Below are 25,718 nucleotides of genomic sequence, written 5' to 3'. Positions count from 1 at the left end.
GGAGATCTTTAGTAGGGAAGAAATTTTTTATGCGTGATGTGGATTTAAAAACTAATCTTAAATCCACCCTTACAGTCTCCACACGTGTAAAGATAGACAAGCCAAGAACAATAAGGAATGGGGAGGAGATGTGGCATGGTTTTCTTACCTGTCAGACTCATGGCATAGTTTTTCTTACCTGTCAGATTCATGGCATAGCTTTTATACCTGTCAGACTTATGACATAGTTTTCTTACCTGTCAGACTCATAGTTTGTGCGTTGCCTAAAATTTCTGCAGATGTAGCAGTTTGAGGAAGAGTTCCATGTAAATATAGTTCGGATGGGTGGATGTCTCCGGGGTTTACTTGATTTTGTGAGCAGAAATGTTTGGATTTTGGGGACATTTCAGGAGTGGGGAGAACTTTTCCAGATTTCCACATCATCCGCGAATTGTCATGTTGTTGACATCATACATGATGAATAATATTGGGCTAAGTGCCCTTCCAAGGGAGACACTCTGAGTAAGTGCCCACCACATTAGGTCTACATTTCCAAATAACACGGCACGGAAGTTCCATTTCTGACATACGGAACCATTATGCCATATAGTGTCGAAACACCTTTCTCGATATCAGGAACACAGGCAACAGTGTATTCTTTTATTATTATTATTATTGAAGCTTTCTACTATGGTTTCAGTTAACCTAACTAAATAATCAGTTCCTGAAATCATTTTGTACTTCGGATAGTCTGTTACTTAATACACGTTCAATAAATTTGCCTATACAGCTGGTCAGGCTGATAGGACGGTACCTATCCGGTTTATTAGCTGGTTTATTTTCTTTATAGATCATTTGCTTGCTTTCAAGAGTTTAAAGATAAGTTTAAAAGTGGCGTTAAGTGTTCACACATTCGCCGATTACCTTTTGGAGGTGAATGGCTTGTATGTCGTCGTCTCCTGGGTCTATAACCTGGCCGCTTAGCTCCTGCGCGTTTAAGATGCCGTTCAGGCTGAAAATACTGCTACCACTCCTCTCTAAGAATAGATATCGCCTTACATTTTAATTACAGATGTTCCTGCTAGATGACACTACTAAATTCTTAGAATAACAATTATTTTATCGATGATTTAGGCAGTCTTCATTATGATCAAATGTGAAATAGGAACGACTGCCTAATTTAGCGTGACACTTATGGAGGAAGTCTTGGACAACTAATCTACAAAAATAGCACATAAACGAAAAAGTTCCCCTTCCATTTTTTTTGAAAGAGCTTTATGATTTTAAAAGTGATTTACAATGTCAACAGATGGCAGCACTAACATTAATGCTCAATTTTAAAAACTAGACCAAATTCTAGAAGGAAATTTGTAGTTGTTTTTTTCAACTTAAAAACCCTTTTAATTTATAATATTGTTAATACTTTTAGACTAAATAATAAAACACTCTACTATAGTAAGTTTATTTTGGCGTAAAGGTTTGTTTGTTTGGTCAATAATAGCAGATGTACTAAAGCCGCAGCCCGCAGTGCCTAATTTTGAATTGCCGACCACAAGAAAGGCAACCAGCCGGCAATATCCACTGACAACTCTTATGCTACTCTTTACCAACTCATAACCGTTGCGGCCCGGCATGGCCAGGTGGTTAGGACGCTCGACTCGCAATCTGCGGGTTCGAATCCCCGTCCCACCAAACATGCTCGCCCTTTCAGCCGTGGGGGCATTATAATGTATCGGTCAATCCCACTATTCGTTGGTAAAAGAATAGCCCAAGAGTTGGCGATGGGTGGCGATTACTAGTTGCCTTCCCTCTAGTCTCACACTGCTAAATTATGGACGGCTATCGCAAATAGCCCTCATGTAGCTTTGCGCGAAATTCAAAACAAACAAATATAACAGTTGCATTATAACGCCCCACGTTCGGCGACGGATTGCCGTAAAGTAGAAATTCTTTATGCTCTAACTGCCCTCTATAACGGAAACAAGTGTTGTATATTACAGTACAAACAAGGAATTAGTTCAGGGCTGATACATTCATTATACATCACAAATCAAAACGTACATATCTGGGTAAATAAATAAACTAAAACTTAACCAATCTGAAAGATACATCTAATTGAAATTGTATATGTATCGGTATGAATTCATAATAATTGGTATTGCTGTGAGGTTTACATTAATTGTATCTAATGTGGATGTAACGCAGTATTTCATGGTGTTTCTATTAAGTATGTTAGAGTTTAAAGTTAACAAATGTGTGAATACCTCTTTTTTTATAGGCAGCATTTAAACGGATAATGCAAACCTTCAGACAGTTATTAATTCACATCTTTGTAATGAACTTCTCGTAATAGCAAACGGATCGTTCGTGGCCCAATTCTTTACGTACCCGGTATTTTAATTCGTATGTTTCATGATTAATGTCTCGTAGCCAAAAAAGAAAAAAAAAAAAAAAGACGCTCCGGACCTTAGGAGACGTGGTTGCGTTATAGGAGTGTCAGTCAAATCCCGTTTCACACTCAGACAATAATAGCCCAAGAGTTGGCGGTAGATGTTGTTGTTAATAGTTGCCTTCCCTCTATCGGTTCAAAATTAGGGACGGTTTTGCTCAGACAGCCCTTTTGTATCTTTGTGCGGAGCTCTCTGAAATAAACAAGAAACCAGTATTACTGTATATAGTAGATAATAAAGTAATCCTATTTATCTTTTTAAATATTCATTTTAATGTATTATTTTGATGTGGTTATTATATTTAAAAAATCATAGAAATATAAAAAAAGTTTGAGATTTATTTATTTTCTTCTTTTTGTAATTTATAGATGGCTCTGGAAGTGAGGATTCCCCCACTGGTATCAACAAAATTTTAAAAATGTTAGTGTTAGGTTGGTGTTAAATAAAAGCATTATGTGTGGAAACTCAAGCAATGCACGAGCTAGCATTTGAAATTGAATTTTCGACTATTTATTTTTGTCTTTGTATATATATATAAACTGCACTACAGTACAGTCACGTGCTGATAGTTAGTTAGTACTATGACTAGCCAACCACAGACTGCAAAGCTTATAAAGGTGAAAGCAGTAGTACTAATGCTATGCCTCTCCACCAATTCTTGTGCTTATCTTCCAGAAATAAGTAAATGAAAGGCCCACGTTTTGCCTAAAGGTGCCATCTTGCGGTTTTGAAGTGCTTTATGCTTGCCGACTTTTTTTTTTTCTTTCAGAGAGCTAGTACATCATCACCAAGTAACATTCACTCTATTAAGTGTAGTTAGTATCACTAGCTAGTTAAGTTATCCTATGATTTAGAGCGGGGTGAAGAGAAATATACCTTTCTGAACACCCTCGATTACATTTGACTTTGGGCTCATTTTAGGCTAAAGGTCAAATAGTTTAAAATCGAAACACCTGCCAAGGTGTAGCATGGTAAGTTGAATAGTACTACTGTGATTTCAATCATGGCACCCGGGAATGAAATACCACATGAAAATAGAATTAGATATAAAAGTCTTGTAGCACTGTTAATAATAGAAGTGGTCGAGGTAGAAAACGGAAACTCTCCAACAGTGGTTTTAAGTATCTCTAGGTGTTTTCTTTGTGAGATGGGTGAAAATCGAGTGTAAAACTTGGTGCCTAAATACATATGTTAATGTTATCTTAAGGACAGTAAGATACAAATTAACACGAAGTGGTCTCAGAAGACATGTAGCTATTCAAAAACCGCAAACGGTGTCGGTGATATACACAAAACTGATGGCACCCTGACTGCTGACAAGTACATGCTGAGTATGATCTTTCAGGAACACAAATCGCTGGGCAAGGATTCATCTTCCAGGAAGAAAATAATCCCACGCATACGACATACTGGTGAAACGATATCTTAACGATAAAGCAACCGATGGAACATTCACAGCCATGGCTAGACCAGCATAAAATTAAACATTCTTGAGGAGGTATGGGCTTATACAAAAAAAAAAAAGAGAGAGAGTGAGAAAGCCAAAAGGCAACAAACAACTTGGCTTAATTGTGAGGAATAATATTTTTGAACAATATTCCACAATCATACAATGATAAACTGTGCGGCAGAATTTAAAAAAGGTGTAATACTTTGTGTAAAGGAAAAGGCTTACATACAAAATACTTATGTTCTGTACAACCTATTCACTTTCATTCCTATTTTCTATAATAATACTTAGTACCATTAATAAATTCCCCAATGAGTTTCAATTACTTGTTGTTTGTCACTTCTGTATGTTTTAGTAGCTTTACAGTCTGTTTTCTAGAATACCTTTAAAGACGAGTAACATGACCTCCCAGTGGCACAGCGGCATGTCTGCGGGGTGGGCAGAGCACAAATAACCCATTATGTAGCTTTGTGCTTAATTACAAACAAACATGTCCAGCGAGGCTTAGAGGTTAGCGTGCTATGCTACGGATCAAATTCCATAAGTTGAGTCGCGATGTGTACCTTGAGTTGCCAGAAGAGGCTATACTTACGATAGTAAATCCAGCTGTCCGGTTGAAAACAAGCACTTAACCTAAGGGTCTTTCAGCTGGTTGTCTAGTCTATGTGACGCGTAGGGTAATGCCATTCAGGTTAAAGCTAATCAGCATCTCTTCAAGTGAACGATATTTTTCGTAGTACCATCCAGTGGTATAAACAGTACACTTGCATTTTGGGTTTCAAGTAGTAGTCTTCAGGCTAAATGTACGTTTTCTAGTGGCTGTGCGCGCCACCTGGACATACAGGCTTTGAAAGTTTCTTTTAAGTTCCCAACAGGAAATAAATATGTATGAAAGGGGGGAGGGGACTGGTGGAATATATCAAACTAGCTGGAGTACCCCATCCGTTGGATGGGTGAAATAAAACCTCGTTTCTAACAATGGATAAGAAATTGTGCTTATATATTTCTTATAAGAAAATAAACATTTATAGTGCAATAAAAAATAAATAAAGGTACAAATACCGAAAAGAAAGATATAACGTTTTCAAAAATTCCATCAGTATGAAATTATAGATGCCCCCCACCCACCTAATGACCTTCCTCATGTCATCCTGTATCACTGTGTCAAGTTGTGTTGATTTGGTTGTTTTTCCGAAATTAGATATGAAATCAGATTGGAGGTCCAATCCCTCCTCCCCCTTATGTCCTTCCTCATGTCATCCTGTATCACTGTGTCAAGTTGTGTTGATTTGGTTGTTTTTCCGAAATTAGATAAGAAATTCAATTGGGGGTCCAATCCCTCCTCCCCCTTATGTCCTTCCTCATGTCATCCTGTATCACAGCGCCAGTTTTGGTTCTGATTAATCAAGAAATGTAGAAACGTATAAGGAACAGTGTGTGTGTGTGTTTTTTCTTATAGCAAAACCACATCGTACTCTCTGCTGTGTCCCCCGAGGGTAATCAAACCCCTGATCTTAGCATTACAATTCCGAAGACTTACCGCTGTCCCACTGGGGGGAACTATTAGAAACAAAAGGCTAAAAGCTGAGAACAGACACAAACTTAGCTTTACAGATTAGATGTGTAAAATTGTGACAAAATACAACTTAAAATAAAAAATAAATATCTTAAACCAGGAAGTGTTGAAAGTTGATTTTACATTACAATGTTGCGTTAAGTTTTTTAAGCAATGCCGTTTTAACGTATAACCGATTTAATAATATCATTGTTAACAAACGATAACAAAGTAAAAAACAAAATAATTACAAATAAAGCCCAGCTCGTCACTACGTAATTTCCGAACAGTTGCTAAAATTAGAAACTTTTTTACGGGTATTAAACCCCCTAAATTACTCGAGAAACAAAGAAAAGAAAAAATGTCACATCCTTGTTAAAGTTGGATGTGGCCTAGTGGCTATTGTATCGGGCTGCATATCGGTGAGTCCATGTTTAAGACGCGATGCCGCTTCAGTTCTTGGTGCATTATAAAAGTGAGATACACCCTGGTTATTCGGTTCAAAGATCGGGATAATGCCCTTACGGTGGTGGGTGCTGCTGGCTCTGATCAGAATTACAAAATGAAAGACGGTTATACTTGAATCCTAGGGGGGTCTCTTGTCCTGGCCAATTAGCCCACGTGCATATAAGGTGCCGTTCTGATGGAAATTCCGATATGTTCATAGGCTCTAACATTTAAATGGCGTTTGGTTTTGCCAATATAGGAGGGAGTCTGACAGGTATAAAACCTATGCCATGAGTCTGACAGGTATAAAAACTATGGTAGTCATTGCTATCTCTTTATTCGGTTTGCGATACAGCCCTTCAAGTTGCGAACAGTTCCAATGATGAACTTACACCATCGTTGTTCTGATCGTTTATTAATCTACCGATAGAGTTAACTGCTAGCAGTAGGTAGCTTGTTCTTATATTTATAACAGACGTTAATTGGGGACAAGTACTTGGGAACCTTTTCCATCATGTATGTGGTACCGATCTAAGTCACGTGACAGCTCGTCTTCGTTGACATTTTCCCGAAACTAAATAAGCACTCTACGTAGGGTTTGTCAGGTAGTGATTGTATGTTTATGTAATGATGTAGAAAAACAGATGATGATGATATTGCTGTTAGTAACGAATTTTGTATTGTTTTTAATTTAGTTTTAATGAATGAAGGAGCTAAATTACTCCATTCCGGTCACATATACTCCATAATTGGGCGTATGTATATTGTGTATATTTTAATAATGTTCTTTGCTGTTGGTCCTCTATTCTTACCTGTCAGACTCGTGGCATAGTTTTCTTACCTGTCAGACTCATGGCATAGTTTTTATACCTGTCACCTTATGGCATAGTTTTCTTACCTGTCAGACTCATGGCATAGTTTTCTACCTGTCAGACTCATGGCATAGTTTTATACCTGTCAGACTCATGGCATAGGTTTTATACCTGTCAGACTCATGGCCTTTAAATACTAATGCATTAAATACATGGGCATGGATTTTGAAGGGGTTATGGGCTGTGCTCTTGAACGGGTTACAAGCCATGACTTTCATGTAGAAAGAGAAATAGCATTTTCCTGTACTATAATATTAACAGATGGGAAGATAAACCAGTCGTAAAGGAGGGAGGAAGAGGTCGTAAACTTACCTGACCTTCCCTGGTTTAGAGACAGAGAATTCAGAGGTTAGAAACCCCTAATGTTCAGGTGTAGTTGTCCTTAATTATGAACTACTGACCATGGAAAATGCACTTATAGCTGAAATGCCGAGCGAAATTTGACCTTACTACTACTAGTCCATGCCAGATCTGTTTATAGATAAACAATTGCCAACCTTTTATGCTTCCGCTATCACCTTATGTTTAACTTTCAATTGAGATACCAACGATTTCACCTGCGATTCGGTAGGGAAAGTCGAAACATCATGATAGTCAGCAGTAGGATGAGCAGACAGGAACACTTTGAATGCAGCTACAACCATAATATTGTATTTGGCTTGCTGCACAATAACTACCAAGGTGGTTCTAAGCGGTTCCAGAATACCTCTGAGTGTCATTTGGAGACTTCCAATTCCATGCTTCTTGTGCTTGGCCATTAAGCGCGTGATGCGCTGACCAATTTCAGCCACCTTACCACTTCAAACCACTTTTCGCAGCCACAATGCTAAACTAGTGCGGGAAATGCCTTCTTTTTAGCCAATAAAAATTACCAAAAAAAGTTCAGTTCAAATTAAGAAAAACCGGGTTGGATAGTTTTTTTTTCAACACAAATGTCCCCCGCTGCCTCATGATGGGCCTGTTAAGAAAACATTTCTTTTATATTAGATTTATATATTTATCATTAATGTATTTAAAAATTAGATCTCTAATTTGGAAAATACTAAATATCTGTAGATTATTTATTGTATTAATTCAGTTTTAATAACGTTTCAACCTCAGGTAATGTATGCGTTTAATAGTTTTTTTACACCACAATCAGGTTTTAAATATACATCTTAACATTTATAACACCATAAACCATAAATTTCCAACCTAATTTATAAAATAATTATGAAATATGAATATTATCACGAATCATATTTTTTCATGAAATTATGACAACTCTCCGATTTTACAAATATATAAATAAGTATTTATCTTCTCAATAACATAAGAAATATTCCTGAATAATCTTGGTCTATAAAGTATAATGTGTTTTCATACACATTCGTGTGACATTCGAGTTGTAAAATGTAATAAAAATTACGTTATTAGCACCACATTACAAGATTTGAAGTTTAGGGACTAGTAATTGTTCATCTGACGCTTTAGTTTGGATGAATTGTAAACTTTAAAGCACAATTATTATATAATTGTTCAAAGATCGGTAGATCTAATTGTTTTAAGGTGGGCAAAAAATATAACAAATGTACTTTTATTTTCAAAAACTGTTAAAATAGGGTCGTCGGATTTGTAAAAGTACAACAACAAAAAATGTCGCCTTAGCAGTGATCGTACATTTATTGAAACTGTTCTGAGTGACACTGACAGCGTGTTCCCAAACCCTGATTATCATTCAACTATTTCTACGTTTACCTTTCAACAAGTTATCACTTTTCTTCCTGTAAGCTTCGCATTCCGTTCACGCAGAGCTTGCTTCTGGTCTTTGCTGTTCATTTCTTCATAACTGTTTACCATGTCGTATATTTTGAGATAAATTTTCACACCTAGTTAGATTCTGTTATTGATGAAGATCTTTCGCATTCCGCGTTGTCGCCTCACAGGCGCCACCTAACGACTAACATTAATTACGACTTGTAAATTGTCTCTTTGGTATAAGATAATTATTAAGTTTTTGTTTGATCAAATATTTACGTTGAGAATTGACAGTAAATTAAGATAAAAATTAACTTATTGCTTGTTAACAGAAATGATCGTGACATGTTATTTAATGCTGTTTAAAAAAACGTTCACACTATTTTAAGCCTAATTGATTTATTAATCATTGCCAACAGAACGTTCTCGTCTACAAGATATGTATAGAGTATAAATTTACTTATTTTTATCTTTTCTGCTTAAGTAATGATGCTGAAAATGTGGCTTTATTGATATATACTGAATTTATTCTCAGCAGATAGACCTTAGTACTAGCTAGTATGGAGACTTGAGGATGCTGTTTTTCACTTAAAAATGATCAATTAACAAACGAAAACTTGTCTCGAAAAGATACCTCCAAAATCACCATTTTTGGGAGTTTCCGGATTGAACTTACTTTAATATTCAACAAATTGTAGTGTAAAGACACCCCTTGGCTCCTGAGAGACGTGTTAAAATGTATTGATTTTAACGTTGTGTGTTTTTTATCTATTATTTTAACATTATACATAAGTACCAAGAAAATGAGATCTAAAATGTTTTTGAATTAATTTATTCAAATACTTGTAGATAACAAATTTTAACTAAAAAATATACAACAGATCAATTTTTTATGCATGACATGCAAGTATTCGTATCACAAACATGACGTTGAAAAGAGCAATCAGTGCATACAAAAGATGTTAAAAACGAACATTTCATTTTTTATTTTGTTGAAGGGTTGGCGTGGCCTACTTATTAGCGTGATGGATTACGGATCGAAGGGTTCAGGGTTCGAGACGCGATGATAATTAGTACGCTTCACACTTTCAGTTTTGGGCGTGTTATTGAAGACGATAGTTAATCTTGCTATTTAGTTCAAAAAAGTTGAACTAAATAGCTTGAGCTGTTGCGGACGCTGCTGGATGAATGCTTCCTTCCTTTTTGTCAGTGGTTGAAAATTAGAGACGGCTATACCTGAACCCTGCGGGTCTCCGACTTGGTCGTTTAGCCCACGCATGCATAAGTTGCCCTTGAGGTAGAAATTTGAATTTGGAATAAGTGTATATGAATATATTTATGGTTACGTCAACTAAATACTTGAAATTTACAAATATTTTTGAAAACGAATCGTCTCAGTCAATAAAAACGCCTGCATAAGTTAACTAAGCCCAAACACCTTTGTGTTTGATTTTGAACAATGTGTTCTCATTTCAACATTTTTCTTTTACCGCTACACTTCTATCTACTGTATTATAAAGATTGTTGTGATATTTTAGCTTTTGTTGGCTCTACACTAATAATTTCACCTATAACATTTAAAGACTAAAGGTTGGTGAGATCCGGATGCTAATGAACAAATTGAGCTTTCGAGAAAATAATCCATAAAATATTTAAAAAAAATGGCTGCTTACTTGTTCCGCGAGAAAAATTATTACGTCACGATTGCTTATGCGTATTAAACCTCCAAATCTAACTCCTTCAGTAATTATACATTTTTATTTTACTTGTTTTGTGTATGAAGCCCCGGTGAGTTAGCAGTAAGCTTGGGGGCTTATAAAGCTAAAATGCGGGGTTCAACTCCTTCATGGCCACAGCGAAGACAGAACATTTTACAGTTTTACGTTATAAACATATCTTGAGTATGAAATTAGTTTCGTATGAATTGTGAAATTGTTATGTATATCTTCAATTTCATTATCAACTAGATGTATCTGGTCATTGTTTGTATTCTTTACTGGCTTGCGCTTTTAGAGGAAAGCTGTAATAAGTGTGTAGGGCAGAACTTACCACCGAGCAATAAAATACATTGAAACCATAGTTTAGAGAGATATTATACTATCTTGATGTCAGTGTTCTCAGCATGAACACGGATTCTCTTTTGTTTGTCTTTTAAAGGTCGCGGAATATGTGATAAACTTCTAACACGTTCAAGTAATGACTTTTATGATAAGTATATAAAAACGTAATATTTTATCAGTAGTACTACTTGTGTTTTCGTGGAGGCACTTTAGTAGACAAATCTAATTACGTCCTAAACCTACCGTGACAAAAGAAAATACGGTGTCGTTCTGGTTTTGTCCTAAACCTACCGTGACAAAAGAAAAAGAAAATACAGTGTCGTTCTGGTATAGTCCTAAATCTACCGTGCCAAGAGAAAAAGAAAATACAATGTCGTTCTGGTATAGTCCTAAACCTACCCTGACAAGAGAAAAAGAAAATAAAATGTCGTTCTGGTATAGTCCTAAATCTACCCTGACAAGAGAAAAAGAAAATACAATGTCGTTCTGGTATTGTCCTAAATCTACCCTGACAAGAGAAAAAGAAAATACAATGTCGTTTTGGTATAGTCCTAAATCTACCGTGACAAGAGAAAAAGAAAATACAATGTCGTTCTGGTATAGTCCTAAACCTACCGTGACAAGAGAAAAAGAAATGTTGTTCTCGTGTATATCTTAGAGAAATAATGCAAATATTCGGATTCGTACCTGCAGTCATCTTTACATACAAGACTTATAGCGTTCATTATAGACTAATTGGTCTTTTTAAATCAGTGATACTGCGTGAGAGTGAATAAAACACCGAATTCGTGTAACAGAACTCCTCGACGAAATGTATCATGAGAAGGTACAAATTGAGTCATCTGCCAATAGATGTGTGTGCCAGAAATGATGTTCCTTTTCAGACCGAGTCTTCAGATACACGCATCTTTAAACTGTGTTAACAAAGACTACACATCGGAATGTATCATCGTCTCGTATATCAGACACGTGTGTGACTCACTTAAAGAAGAGTTTTTAGTACAACCTAGAACAGAAGTGACTCACTATTACACCGTGAAGCTCATCCTCAGAAATGACGGTTTTTGTTTGTAATATGTAACTGTATTACATATAGACACATTGTCTCAGTCACTTATATACACACACACATATGTTTAACACACGAGTTGTGTATGTATTATATTTCGATCCATATATCTGCCTTTGAACCTGTCTACTGTGGGAAGAGTTGCCTTAATCACGTGTGACAATTCATGAAATGCCAAGTATCGTAATAGAACCAATACATATTACTGTGAGAAAACAGCTAGACATAACTAAAAGTGGCAGAGTGGTTGTAGGGCTAATAATTAAACCAAACCACGCCATCTCTTGTTTCTTTTGTTTTTACGAGGAACAGCTTTTGGCGGGACTTTACACTCTTGTGCGATGTGTAAATCTAGATGTACTTATTAGCTTTGTGTGGTGCAATACATATTATTTAAAACTTTTAATCAAAGTCGGCTAACTATACCGTTCATAAATAAAACATTTTAAAAATAACGTACACATTAACGAATACAATATTGTATAAAATAAAACAACTCTTCGACTAATGTTTTACCAAAGAATAGTAGGATTAACTATCACATTCCAAAACCCCCACTGCTTATAAGGCGAGAATGTTCGGTGCCGGCTTTCCAGTTGGATTCCCTCTGTTTAACAGTTCAAAATTAGGGATGGCGACAGTCATAGTACATTTGGCATAAACATAAATAATCAGATATACCCTAGAAACTTAATATTTAAATCAAGTTCAAACTAGGATATAACAAGTAAAATTAATATTAACTTCCGAAACTAAAAATCAAACTGGTAACAAGTATAGTTAATTAAATATACTTTTATTTTGTTCTTTCTTATAAAAATTAGGGTGCATTGTTTCATCAGTTAACAACATTTTTGGCCGTAAACCCAAGTATATCTCAAGATGCTCGGGGAGCCTAGGAGATTTAGATTAGTCTTAAGTACGTGTATTAAGCTACCAGTGCAAAGTACTAAGACTTTATAATATAAAATATGAATTCTGTATCTAGATATTCCAAAACAGATATGTTTTGCTTATTTATTTCGTTATTATTATTATTATATATTCTCAGGATATTTATGTGTTTGCCATTTTAATTTTTAGGTAGCGCTGCATTATTAATAGCTTGTACTTATTTGATTTTAATATTATCAATATATTGTATTAATTTTTATAAAGTTGTTTTTTATGATTGCCAAGTTCTGAATTTAAGGTGGTGATAATCAAAGAATTAAATTGCTCAACATTAGAAACATTTAAAATCATAAATAATATTCAACGTTAAACTGGTACACAATTAAAAACATTTTATTTAGGCCTATCTAAGGCTATAATTAGAAACAGTGTTAGACTTGAAAGGGGGTCAGAGTTAAAAGATAATATACTTTATAACAATCAAAACAATAAATAACACAGCGCTTAGTTTGAGTGTTGTAAGTATGTTACACATAAGTCGCACATATTAGATAAAACATACTATGTAAACATGCACATTGTTTGAAATATTTATTGTATTTACCGGATCGTTTATATTATTTTTGGACCTTTTGTTGAACATATCTGATACAAACAGATACGAAGAGTCTATATCCGAGAGTGAGAGACTAAGACCTATAACGAGAATGAAGAATATTGTTTTTTTTTAATCACTTTTTCTATTACGGTAGAAATTAAATGTATGTAATGATTCGGTGTTGTATACATATGACACTAACCACTAACTTGAGCATGCTTATCGTGCGGCTATTTTCAGGTGGGCATGGGACATTCGAGGGCGGCGCCGATATGACGGTAAAACAGGAAGAAGAAAAGGAAGAAGTGGGCGACTACGGGACTGAAGAGCATACTCTCAACCCTGACGAGCTACTGCCCCCTGTCGCTAAACTGGAGAAGTATGCTAGCAGCGATATCATATTCAACAGGTTTGATTTTTGTAGTATTTGAATAAACATGCTTGATCTTTGTAGTAACTCAGAAAACTTTGATTACTGTTGACAGAAAAACTGGTTACAAAAAGCAGTTTTAACCAGTAAAAATTTAAAATAAATAGTGATAAATAAAAGCTGTTATTTATTTTTAACAAAAATAAATAAGTTAGCAAAAGAGTTTCAGTTTTAAACCAAATGATACTCGTGTAATGTTAAAAAATATTGCTTGGATTTTCCTGAGAAAATTGAACGTTAAAAAAAAGAAAACAAGAAGCAGAACACAACTGTAAGAGGCAAATAAAATATTCAACTAACATATGCACATGGAAAATTTGCATTTTATTTCACTATTGAGTCAAAACTAACAGAAATATTGGACTATTCATTTGCGTGTCTATTACACATTCAGCAAATGTATACATGCACTTATGTGCCTTGGTCTTAATGATAAATATGCATTCCAAAGAGTTGACAATAATATTGGGCATTGATTTAAATGGTTCTCCTTCAGATGATTTGCAAAATTGCACTTGATATTAGAAATCTGTGTTCTGAGCAAAATGAAAAAAAAATGTTATTCATAAAACTTTGAAGTAACAAATCTTTGTCTTAATCTTTGCACCTGTGACCTTAATGGGAGGAGCATTTGCCAGTTATTGAAAAGGTAAAAAATACTAATTGATAATCTTGTGCATCAAAAGTTAATGCAATAATAAACAATTATAAATATAGAATGTATTAAAGTGCTCATGCACATAAATTAAAACATCTTAAGAATAGAAAGTGAGACCAAAAGTTTCATAGATACGGCATTCTGTTATCACTATACTTTAGTGTATACATTAATTAGTCATAATCTATTACAAATTAGAGGAAAATAGATAATTAAAAATAATAGGTGTTCACTAGCTTATTTAAAAAATAATGGCACTGAAAATTAAAATACCATGTTGTGTTGCTAATATACAATAATAATATAGCTATATCAGTAAAACCTAAAGAAAAAGGTGCAGATTAACAGACATAGAACCAATTTACTGAATAGTCTTTTAATGTATCTCACCTGGACTATTAATATATATATATGCATACGTCATAAAAGTTAAAGAAATGATGTAGCACTTGCTTACTCATGTGATGATAGCATTCTAGTCCAATATTCTACAGGTCGCATCAGTAGTGGATACCAAAAAAACGTTTTCTATACAGGATTATTTTACTGACAAAAAAAGTCCGAAAGAAAATATCTTGTTCGTTTTAAAATACATATATTCTAGGATAAAATACTCCGTATTTAGATATTCTTTCAATTTCTTAAATGAAAATATGTATTGTTTATGGGCGATTTTTCGTGAACTACTAGTAAATCAAATGATAATTGATTTTAATATATGATTATATCATATAAAGTTCACGGAAAGATAAAATTTTAACGCATTTATAGTCTAAATAACAAAGTATAAATTACATCCTATCTCTGTGTAAAACTTCTAGATGTTGGAATAAAAGAAGACTGTTTCAGAAAACAGAAGCATTCGGCTGAAGCTATCATCGACGATTATCATGCATGTTACCTTACACTAAGTTGTAATCCTTTTATGAACTTTCTTGTTGATAATTTTCACCGGAATGTGTGTCGAATCAGGCTTTACACAAGTTACCAAAAAAGATGTACGAAATTAATGTTTATAATATTGAAATATTGCGAACAATTGCAACTAGTTTTTTTATATATAATTTCATTAAAATGAAGAGAGAGAGTTCTGAATATTTCTTATATCTCACGTGGCCGCTCTTTTTTCTTTCTTTTTGTTTTATCTAGAGAGATATTTAGCTTCGAAAATTCACGATTTCCTAACAGTCACACGTAAGAACTGATATTGAAAACCATTAACGACTGTTAAAAGATATGCTAACGTATGTGAAGAGTTATTCATCATATATAGAATGGAAATTTATGTGGATGTTAAATAAACCAGATTATGGACAGTATAATGCTGTGAATAACTTTTACCGTGTATATCATGGTAACGCTCTTGTAAGTTGATTTACCTTATTATTAATAGCCTGTGCTCATAACATTCTCCCTTCACTGGTCCTGTAAGCCATGGTAAAATGCTTTCTTTCTGTCAATATATACGTTCAGGGTACGTTCTTTTTGCTGCTACAGTTCACCATCTGCTCTCAGAACCTGGCCCTCACCCCTGGCCTACTCAGTCAGAGATTTTACGTGCGGCTAGGGGTTTATTGACCTTACCCCACCGTAGCTTCAGAGGAAAACCATTGATTGGCGTAAGGACACTACCATTATTGCATATAGGGGTGGGGTGGTTTCTGTAAGGTGTGGTAGCTTTTTTCGGTCGTTTTCTATTCGTGACGGTTGTACGGATTTTTTTTTATTTTTTGTTCCGAAAGTTTAGTGCGTACGTTCGTATAATTTTCTGTTAAGTGGATACCACTACTATTTCTATACCCAGGATTCTGCACGGTAAGTCGAAATTCACTTTTTGAGTTGTATTTTTTTTTCAAGTTATTTGACAACTATGTATGCTCGTGTCAGTTGGTCTTGTGAAACACTGATGTAGTGACAAGATGTACGTGTCACGTACTTGGTATGTCATTCTGATCGGGTTGGCATCTACACAGGGTGAATAAACCACCCGATAGTCTACTAACTACTGCGACTTCATTAAGACTGTCCACTTTTGATGTTTCATAAACTCACCATAATGTTTTGATTACTAGAATACACTTGTTATGTTACGCATACATTGGAAAAATAACAACTTTGGAGGGTGTTTTATATCATTTTATATCCATAAGCATGTCTTGTACGTATAGTTTAAAAGTTTGTAATGTCGGGTGATAGAAGGAATCCTCATAAAACTTTTAAATCATGTGCTAATTGTGTCGGAATAAAAATAAAGTCTAATTTTTTAATAATGAGAAACTGTGTGCTCATCAAACAACAGGTGGATGGAAATATTTATGATGTTTAGATTCTTTAAAATCGCATCATTTTATGACTTTTTATGTTTATAGTAATTTTAGAACATCAGTGACGAAATGACTGGGATAACCAAGCGTATGGTCAATAAGATTATATAACTGTTTCCAAAACATATCTTAAAAACAAATAAATAAACGAAAAATTTCTTAGCACATAAATCCTAAAAAATAAAAGTAATATCGACTAACAGTGACGGTTGATGAAAGAAAAATAGAGGATTTCACCTTAACTATGGGTAGTGATGAACAGATGATTTTGTTTTAAGTGGAATAATTACATGATATATCTGTATATAGTGTTAACGTATTAATATTAACTTCTAATGAGGATAAGCCGTGTAGTTAAAGCGAAACTAAAAATCGACATGGCCATCGGTATAGCTAATTAAATATACCATTCTAACGTATAATTAATATAGTAATTGTAAGAAGAATTAACTATAACTAATGTTGACCTTTAGCCCATCCTTCCGAATGCGAAGTTGAAGTGGAAAATCTTGACATAAAAATCTTATTGAAAAGAACAATTTTCTGATTTTTACAGTTCTGTGTGAAGGATAAAAGTGATAAAATTTAAACACTGGTATTCTTGATGTTACCATTAGAAAGCAGTTTTACAAGAGTAGCCTTATACGCAATTTAAGAAATACATTTACAACGTAAATCTTGTAGTTCGCCCGTAGTGTGTGCAAAACTTGGAAACCACAGTAGTTTCCCCGTCATTTTTAGAAAGGTTATTTTTTTTTTAAAGTCTTGATCTGAACCTTTTAAGAAACATCTGTTTTCCAGTTTACTTCTCGAAATGTGACTGTGTTCGTTTTTCATTACAGTTACCAACATTTTTGGTTTTTATTTAGATTCTTTCACACGTTTAAAGGTTTTGACTTTCTCAGTCTTGGTGGTAACATTTCTCAAAGGAGTTAACGATTTCAATGTAACAAGCATACATTGCCTTTGAGTTTGAGAGAGGAGAGAAACGATCTTTTTTTTCTTCCAGAAAATTTGTTTGTTTGTAGTTAAGCACAAAGCCACGCAGTGGGCTGTCTGTGCTCTGCCCACACGGGTATCAAAACCCGGTTTCTATCGTTGTAAGTCCGCAGACATGCCGCTGTGCCACTAGGGGGCCTTCCAGAAAATAATCGTCAGTTTGATAGCGTTTGTTGTCATCTGTTAGTTTGCAACTGTAATAGTAATCATTTTACACCATAAATTCTTAACATACTGTTTGTGCCAAATATTATTTGATCTCGATACGACTTTGTACCATTGTTGTTGATATCGTTATTAAATAATAATATTTTTGAAACAGTATAATGCTCAGAAATTGTTTATGAAAAGCCGTATTGAACCAATATTTAAGTAAAGTGTGAGTTAAAAATATTGTTCAAACCGTTGAAATTAAAGAAGCTAATCAATATAAATGGAAATGAAATAGTTGTTAGTTAAAAATATTGTTCTGTAACGGTGATATTAAGATTGATGAATTTATTATGAAGAAAGTTATTGAAACAACTGTTTGCTAAATTGAAATTCGAAACTATCATAGTACCATTGCCGAAACGATGAATTATTATTACGTATATAAATCATGTTTGAAGTATTTATTTTAAAATTATAGCTTATTATACATTAATACTGATGAAACAGTTCTTTAACTTAAAAACAAAGAAACATTGTTATAATGACTATTAATTATTATAGCATATCGTAAAAGGATCGGTCTTGAAGTAGGGTGCATAGTAGTATTGTAGAAATAGTTAAGATTTTGTTTGTTTGTTGTAAGCACAAATATACAAATTGGGCTGTCTGTGCTGTGCCCGCCACGAGTATCTAAACCTGGTTTTTAGCGGAGTGAGCCCGCGGACTTTTCGCTGAGCCACTGGGAGGCAAATAGCTAAGAACAGTATAGTAATTTTTGACTCGGATACATACCCTTATCGGCCCGGCATGTCCAGGTGGTTAGAGCATTTGACTCGCAATCTTAGGGTCGTGGGTTCGAACCTCTGCTCCACCAAACATGCTTGCCCTTTCAGCCGTGGGGGCGTTATAATGTGACGGTCAATCCCCTTTTTGTTGGTAAAAGAGTAGCCCAAGAGTTGGTGGTGATGACTAGCTGCCTTCCTTCTAGTCTTTCACTGCTAAATTATGGACGGATAGCGCAAATAGCCCTCGTATAGCTTTGCACGAAATTCAAACCAACCCTTATCTTAATGCTGTAACTGTCATAGTAACATACAGAGGAACATTAATTTTAAATTGATTTATTAGAGACGGTTCTTTTGTGTAAAATTTTGGGATTGTTGCAAGATTCATAAAGCCGTTAAAACGGTTAGGGTAAATACGAATAACGTTTTTGAAACAAAATTGTGTTAATTCTTGTAGCTACCACAGTTATATTGTTGAAACAGTTTTTGTTTATTTAATATTGTCTTGTGTATCGAACTTTTAACAAAGCAGTTTTAAATTAAAATAATCACTACGAATATCCTTATAATATTGTTTAATTATTAGATTTTTAAGGAATTGATTATGGAAGAAGTCACTAAATATATTGTATTAAGATTATCACTGCGAATATCCCAATAATATTGTTTAACTATTAGATTTTTTAAGGAGTTGATTATGGGAGAAGTCACTAAATATTTTGTATTAAGATAATCACTATAATTATTAAAATTGTATTTTTGTAGCACTTCTGTGAACTTGATTATAATTATTATGAAAAGCAGTTATAGGTAAATGTTCACCAACAACAAGAAGAATCAACTACATTTCTGTCTATATTTAATCACAATGCGCCAGATAGTTGTATCGCGTATGCTTCGTGACCGTTTTAAATATCTTACTTGTATTATTGAAACACGTACGAAGAAATTGATTGTATTTGGTATTTTAATAATGTTGAAATAAATGAAGTTGCTTTCATAAAAAAAGAAAAACTACTAACTGACGTTATGGGTTCATTTTTCAACATACACATTACAAAAAAGAAAGAAAAAAAAACACTTCTTCAGCGACTTTATTTATTACTGGCAAGTATTTGGCCTGACGGCTTTATTAGGGATACAATCTATATAGCAGAGTTTGTATATTTTGTTCCTGATGAAGCTACCTGGCGGAATATTGGACAGAATAAAAAAGATTAATAAGTTCTATGGAGTAACTTTTTTTTTTGTTTGTGTGTGTGTGTGTGTGTGTATGAATGTAAGTCAACTTTTAAGAAGTTATAGTTACGTTCGTGAAACCTCTTTGTATTAGAGTACTTGTAGATATAATAGAAATACTGTTAAAACGATTGTGTGTTGAGAAATGTGTGTTCTTGGGACAGTTAAGGGCTGTGGATAAAAGGGTCGAAACTCGAGACATGATGTCGCAGACCAGAATTCACACTTTCAATCATGGGTTCATTATAAAAGTGACAATTAATCTATCCCATTACTTGATTCAAAGACCTGTACAAAGTATTTGTGTAACAGCGGGCGGTAATAGCTGGATGCTTTCCTTTTGGTCATTAGTTCAAAATTAAGGACGGCTGTAACCGAACCTTGGGGTATCTGGCCTAACCGTTTCACCAACCGTGGAACAGTCACGTGTTGAAACAACTGTAATTATCACGGCTACTGTGTTGTATAATTGTTATGGTCTAAAATAATATTATTCAAAAATTTATTTGACTACTTTTGAAAGAGTTAACATTAAGAGTTAGTGTATAAGATATACGTTTATAAAACATTTATGGTAAGATGATCTATACAACTTTAACAGTAATATTATTAAACAGTTAGTAAGCTAATTCTAAATAATACTGGCCTGGCATAGCCAGGTGGTTTGGGCGCTTGACTCGCAAAAGAAGGGTCGCGGGTTCGAATCCGTGGGGCGTTGTAATGTGACGGTCAATCCCACTATTCGTTTGTAAAAGAGTAGCCCAAGAGTTAGCTGTGGGGGTGATGACTAGCTGCCTTCCCTCTAGTGTTACACTGCTAAATTAGGGACGGCTAGCACAGATAATTTGCTAGCTTTGCGCGAAATTATGCAAAAAAACCAAACCTAAATAATTCAAATAACTGTTTTAAGATGGTCGGAATTGTCATAGTAATGTTGTTAAACACTTGTGCTTTTAAGAAACTGCGTGTAACACTTGTTATGGAGGGAACGCCTATTTCAACTTGATGGTTATAACACTTTTGAACAACATATCTTTCTGCACACATTGTTATTCGTATCGTATCTTTGTCGATTTTTAGATCCGATAGTGTATCTGGGAGAGACAGACCCTTTTTGACTCCTTCTTCCATCCAACACTGTTGCTGTTGTATGAATTGCTTTTTAGTCGTTGCGGGGGGGGGGGTCAATTTCTCATTGGACCTCTTCCTCCCTCCTTTACTATTAAAATCTGTGAAATGCTACTAATAGTATTCGTGCACCAGGTTTATATTAACACGTCACATTTTATAAACATGGATTTATATTCACCTTTTCAGGGCCATGTCCTTGAATAGTATTCTAGTAGCATTTAGTGCTATTTTATTCTTCTCTTTATTTGATCATATACACTCACAAACGGTTCATACTCTACTATTTCGCTTCATTCGGTCGTGTATGTTAACATACAGTTCCGAAGTAAAACATCACTTCTTCACAAGATAAATCTGCCAACGAGTATTTGACATAAATAACCTTTCAAATACACAGGTGGTATCTAAATCTAAGTGCTACTTTTACTGTCTAGTGTACGTGGTTTTGTTCTTAAAACAGAAATTTAGCAGGGAGAGATACTTAACTCTATCATCATCATCATCATGTATTGTATCTAACTAATCTATTTAGTTAATACATCATTTTTATATACATTTTTATCAAAGTAGCGGGACGAGCAATCTACGACTTTGTCTTCAATTGGTAATATGTTAACACATTTGTGCAAAAATGTAGGATTTGTTTGTCTCGATACTCTAAATGCTGTAGTTTGTAGTGTATTTTGAATAGTTTGTGGTTTCTAGAGACGTGTTTTTGCAACGTTTGTCCGTGTGGGGTATGCATATTCAATTACTGGTCTCACGTATTGTTTATATATTTTAATAATATTGTTGATCTTGTATCCAAACGTTGCTGTTATAGGAATTTGTTTGTTTTTGAATTTCGCGAAAAGCTACTCAGCTATTTGCGCCAGCCGTCCCTAATTTTGAAGTGCCAGATTAAAGGGAAGGCAGTTCGTCAATATCATCCACCGCCAACGGATATAGGATTGATCATCACTTTATAACGTCCTCACGGCTGAAAGAGGGAGCATGGTTTGATGACGGGCTAGCTGAGATGATGTTTGTAATAATGAAAACCGTAAAACAATTAATAATATCGTTTTAAAGGATATTTCTGAAGCAACTGTATGTTAAGTTTATAGTTGTAATTACCATAGTAAGTTGATAAGATATTTAAACACATTTACAAGGTGGTTGTAAAGAAAGTTGTTTATCCATTAAATTACAGTAGATAAAGAACATGAAAACTTTAGAATGAATGAAATCATTTCAGGAACGTAAGTATAATGGTTGAACATATTACACAATATGAAAGTTTATATGCCTTTGAACCAAAGTATTTAGTTTGATAAATGAATTACTTGAGATGAAACATATACATTTCACTGAATAGAACTTGCGAAATTGTTCTTACTGGGTAGTTGAAGACGCTTATGTAGTTGGGACTCAATAAAATAACAGAACTAAATACAATCAAGTTAACTATCTCAATCTAAGTTGAACATAATGAATGCACTTAATCATCTCAGATATAATAAGACAGAATGGTTGTGAAGAATTTTCATAGGGGAAGCGGGAACATAATTAAATATCGAACACACAAGTAAAACTTCTCATGGCTTCTCCAGTGAAGATGTAATTGTTTGTATCATAGAGCTAGATGTAAATAAAAGGAAGGAATCAACACGTACTCGGAATTATAAATCTAGGTTAAATAACTGTCCAGGAATAAATATTTGTTTAAAATTGTTGTGCATGTTTACCTTATCATGTGATTTTCTTCCATTTAAGAAGTATCTATCTGTGGTAATATCGGTGTACCACATGATTCTAGATGAAACGTCATCGTTTTAATAATTATTTTATCTACGTATTTAATTATTCCAGATCTTAGCGAATAAAGTTTTTAAATTAGAACTCTGGAATCGTTTTATTTGTATATATATATTTAACATTTTAGAATGGATAAGACAATATTCCAGTGTGAGAAATTAACATTTAAAAATTATAATTGCTGTCTTTCTACAAAAACAAAGTAACGGAGTACGCTTATTCTTTGAACTGTCATGCTTAACATCTCTCTATTAAGTATATATGCCAGATGGATTATTAGTATACACATTTATATAAATTAATGTGTATTATCTGCGTGAGTGATATCAATCAATCTATCTGTGTATATGCTCCCAGTGGTACAGCAGTATGTCTGTGGACTTACAACACTAGAAACCGGGTTTTGATACCCGTGGTGGGCAGAGCACAGATAGCCCATTGTGTAGCTTTGTGCTTAATTACAAATAAACAATAATAAAACAATCAACTTAATTGGAAATGATAACTTTGAATTAACTTTCAATCAAAAGAACATGAAATATGAATATATTCCTTAGTTTTTACCCTCATATTTTTGCAAGTTTTCTAAACGGTGGTTTCTTTATTCTTTGTTGTTGAACAGTGTTGCTACGCAGATTTCTTTCTTCTTTTGAGAGGACTTTGACATATCTGTCCTTTCATAAGGCATCCGTATTGGCGTTGCACTTGAAAGGTCGGAATTCCCTGGAAACGAAACATACAGTACGTTATATTAAAATATTTTCAATATGAAAATCAGCAAATCACTTGATAACTACAGTCGATACAAGGTAACTGAATGAATCAGAACTACACTTTGACATTGCTTGGCATTTAGTAAGTAGTGTGATGTTATCGAAAATTAATCTTTTTTGGAGAAGAACATCTGACGTCCCTTCTCCACCTGAACTAGTCATACACTCAGATCATTAAAGATGTGTTAAGATCAGGAATTTAGATCTTCCAAAATGCGTATCCCTCGTACCTAATGACGTTGGAAAACAAAGGAATACGGATTAACTTGGGGCGTCAGGAATATCCAGAAAGAGAACTGTAACAAGAGTGATCAAAAAAGTATCGCGTCTTTAACAGGTGAGAATCCACGAACACAAAGATCGGTGGCTAAAGCCGTACGCGTACCGCAAGCAACGTAGTTACTGAAGAATCTCCGCCTGGAAAAGTGTGACAAATAACACGCGCAAAAGTTGCTTCTTCGACATATCAGTCGTCGAATAACCCAGGCAGCTGGAGAATGAAATGGTATTCATGCTATTCCGCACAAAAGCATATATGTCAAGTCGCTGAACACAGCGCTTATTGAACTGTGTGATCAGACTGTTGAAAGAACCGTTGGGAAACCGTCGTTCTTGCTCACTAGATGGACTATGGAAAGTAGACAGGGAAGAATGGTGTGCTGCGGACATGGCAGCTTTACGACAGAGTCTTTTTTACAATGGAAACTACACTGCACGGTTGTCAGGTGAAGCATGATCGGATGTGGCAACATGAACTGTAATGGATCTTTGAGGCTCCAGAATCGTTTTATTATAACGTATTTAACATTTGTATAGGTGCTAAAAAATCTTTATCGTAGCACCACATCTCGCATATACAACTTTTTAATGGTTAAAAACCAAGTCGTAGAAATGTTAATTTATTTAACGATGTTACTCTACATTTCCAAGTATTTTTTTTCAAAACTGTTGGGTTATTTTGGCTGTCTTTCTCAGAGGCCTTGTATAGTCTGACTGTCAGGGCGCTTGACTCGCAATCTGCGTGATGCGGGATCGAAACCCGCCACCGAACAATCTCACATCTTGAGCCGCGGGAAGCGTTATAATGTGACGGTCCCTTCCATTATTCGTCAATAAAAAACAGTCCAAGTATTGGTGGTGGGTGGTGTTGACAAGCTGCTTTCTATCCCCTCAAAATAAGGGACGGCTAGCGCAGATAGTCTTAAGAGTAGCTTTGCGCGAAATTCAACAAACTCTCCCCCTTTCTTCGTATGATAATTTGAAAACTTATTTTTTATGTAACATTAGTTCTACTTTTTAAATTACTATGATAAAGTTTGAGATTTGGTATTACGAGAAGTTAAACTTCGGAATTGACTTTGTGAGCTTCATATCCAGTAACTAACACTAATCAGCATTTGACGTCAAAAAACTATTAAAGGCAAACTGCATTACTTACCTGATCAAATAAATGAAAAAACATCAGTTGCTCAGGAAATAGATGAAAATATTTCTAAAAGTAATAGCGAGATTACTACCTCAATCGTTAAATGAATGGGTATAAAAATGATCATGATTAGAGTCAACCATGCACAAAGCAATAACTACTTATGTTAAACAAATAATCAATCTTTACCACTTCAAAGATTCAATAAAATAAATACACAAGTAAGAACGACCAATAAGTTTGTAGTTATTTGAAAAATACCTAATACAAAATAAACATCTCATACAAAAGCTCATTGTTTCAGTCATGCGTTTTTACTATTCTTTATACTACACTAATTTTAATTTATATATGTGAAAATTGATGATAAAATTATCGCTTAGACTACTGCTATGTTTGACGTATTTCAGCTGGTCCAGGTATTGCGTGAAAGGCCTCGTCGGTAATAGATGCGGCAGATGTAGTATGGTTGGATATATTATAACAAATTCTTCTTTGTTTTCGCTAATAAGTGACTCAGTTTAAGTCTGAAGGCTTATAGCACTAAGAGAACATCACCAACATCAGTAGTTTCAAGAAGCAACAAATTAATATGTTTACTTATACTTTTATGCAATAAAAAGTAGGAAACAAGCTTATGTATTTACATTAAGTATAAATAGTTAGAAGATAATCTGATAAAATGTTCTTCTGCTTAACTGCTTGGGTTTACAAAATGTAATTTTAATACAATAAACTTAATTTCGACTACTGGAGAAAGAATAAAAAATCGTTTCACTCCTTTTCACGTGATCTAAGAGAGATTCGTGAGATTTAGTTTCACAAGTATCACTAAGAACCATCAAAAAGAGTGAAATTTATCACTTTTTAAGTATAACTTGATACTGTGTTT

At 34.4% G+C, this 25,718-nt stretch overlaps 1 protein-coding gene across 1 annotated transcript in view; it reads left to right on the top strand.

The window, feature by feature from the left end:
- LOC106462612 (serine/threonine-protein phosphatase 4 regulatory subunit 1-like) overlaps nucleotides 1–25,718 on the top strand; it is a 205,933-nt gene that overhangs the window by 27,404 nt on the left and 152,811 nt on the right. The window contains 1 exon segment of the mRNA XM_022389932.1: nucleotides 13,352–13,520. Within this exon segment, the coding sequence (XP_022245640.1) occupies nucleotides 13,352–13,520 (169 nt within the window).

Source organism: Limulus polyphemus, unplaced genomic scaffold (assembly GCF_000517525.1).
Source record: "Limulus polyphemus unplaced genomic scaffold, Limulus_polyphemus-2.1.2 Scaffold1207, whole genome shotgun sequence".
NCBI lineage: Eukaryota > Metazoa > Arthropoda > Merostomata > Xiphosura > Limulidae > Limulus > Limulus polyphemus.
The sequence above is the reverse complement of the archived record's forward strand: the minus strand, read 5'-3'. Positions and strand labels throughout refer to the sequence as shown.